We start from the raw sequence: 1,792 nt of genomic DNA on the forward strand, positions 1-1,792 counted from the left end.
TCAACCATGTGAAAAAAAATAGAAATGTGTTTTAATTCTAATACATGACATCATACAACAACAGCAAGAATGCATGTTTATTGCACTTTATTATGTGCCAGAAACTTTTCTGCACTTGAGGTACCAAGCAGTTAAACAAACAAGCCATTTTCTCTCAATAGGAAATACAAGACATAAACAAATACATATAAAATAAACTATATAACGTGTAAGTGGTATATATTTTTTAAAAGTTAGAAATGTAGAATTGAGTTCATGAGGCTGTTAATATTATGAGATCAAGAACAATATTTCTTATAAATGGAAATTGATCATATACCAGAATAAAGTGAGGGAGTAACCCATGTGGATATTTTGGGAGAGAGGAAGTTAAAAACACAAGTACAAACACAACATCAGAAAAAAATAACAAAGTTACTAATATTCAGTTTCTGACATTAAAAATAAGATCAGGCAATAAGATTATAGATTGGAAAAACAGCCATTCTTAAGAGAGGAAAATATATTTCCTAAATTCTTTTTTTTGTTTGTTTGTTTTTTTTTTGCTGTTGTCCCAGATTTATTGAAAATAATATAGCACTGCAGAAAAAATTCAAACAGGTTCCCAAGGCGTTTTGAAATTCATCGCAACTGTAGGCTGAATGACCTGCAGGTTGGACAGACTGCCGAAGTCCAAAAGCTTCAGCATTTCCTTAGTGTCAGGATCTACCTCAATTATCTCCTGATCCAGGGCTGAGACCTCAGGAACGTAATTGTCTCTCCTTTCTCTCTCCTCCTCCTGCAGTTTGATGGAGATACGTCTTACAGGGCCTCTCTGAATCCACTTCATGAGATGCGTGACATAGCCTGCTATTTTGTTGCGGAGCTTCTTGCTGGGGATAATGGCGATCTCCTCGCACACGCGCTTGTTTGTGTGGAAGTGGTTGTCCAGGCGCGTGTAGTACTTCTCTATGATGACCCGGGCCGCCTTCTTCACGGTTTTGGTGCGAATGCAGCCCATGTTGGCGGGTCCTTGGTAAAAGAGCTATTTCCTAAATTCTTTTAACTTTTGTTTAGACATATTAAAGGTCATGATGATTGACTGTTAGAGTATAATTCTATAATAACCCTCAGTTACCATTGTCTGTTGAGTGTGGCTAAGAACTATATATAATGGCATAGTCAGTCCTTTGATTACGTTATTTTAACACGGTTGACTTAAAGAATGAAGATTCTCTTGAGTGGACCTGATCTAATCAGGTGTGTCCTTAAAATTGACTGAGTTCTGCTTAGCAAAGAGATTTGAAGCACGAAAGAAGATCAACATGAAGGGTATTTTCCTAGGCTGGTTCTGAACATGAAAAAGGTCATATGATAAGGAACATAAGCAACTTCAGGAAGATCAGAACATCCTCTGACTGACAGTTAAAAACAGTCTTACACCTGCAGAAACTTCAATCTTACAATTGCAAAGAACTGAAACTTACCAAACTCTGTGAACTTGGAAGTAGACCCTGAGCTGCAGATGAGAACATAGGCCCTCTGCCACTTTGATTCTAGCCTTTTGAAACTCTGATGAAAGAAATGAGCCATGCCATGCCTGAACCTACAGCACTGTGAGATAATAGATGGGTATTATGTTATGGTTCTAAGTTGCAGTGATTTGTTACAGAACATTAGAAAATGAGTACAACTGTAATAATAGAATTTTCTCCCTAGTGTAGACTATGACTACTGTTGCTTTAAGTCATGAGGCATTGCATTATAGGGACAGTTCTAAAAGTTTCACACATTACATTATCTGGAAAGTTTA

At 37.0% G+C, this 1,792-nt stretch overlaps 1 protein-coding gene across 1 annotated transcript; it reads right to left on the bottom strand.

Annotated features, from left to right (window-relative positions):
- Window positions 1-592: 592 nt before the first annotated feature.
- Window positions 593-1,001, bottom strand: LOC111549822 (40S ribosomal protein S17-like). The gene has a single exon (XM_023223019.2). It carries the CDS (start codon window positions 998-1,000, stop codon window positions 593-595), a length of 408 nt encoding a protein of 135 aa, XP_023078787.1. The 5' UTR covers window position 1,001.
- Window positions 1,002-1,792: the final 791 nt, after the last annotated feature.

Source organism: Piliocolobus tephrosceles, chromosome 3, assembly GCF_002776525.5.
Source record: "Piliocolobus tephrosceles isolate RC106 chromosome 3, ASM277652v3, whole genome shotgun sequence".
In the NCBI taxonomy this organism is placed as follows: domain Eukaryota; kingdom Metazoa; phylum Chordata; class Mammalia; order Primates; family Cercopithecidae; genus Piliocolobus; species Piliocolobus tephrosceles.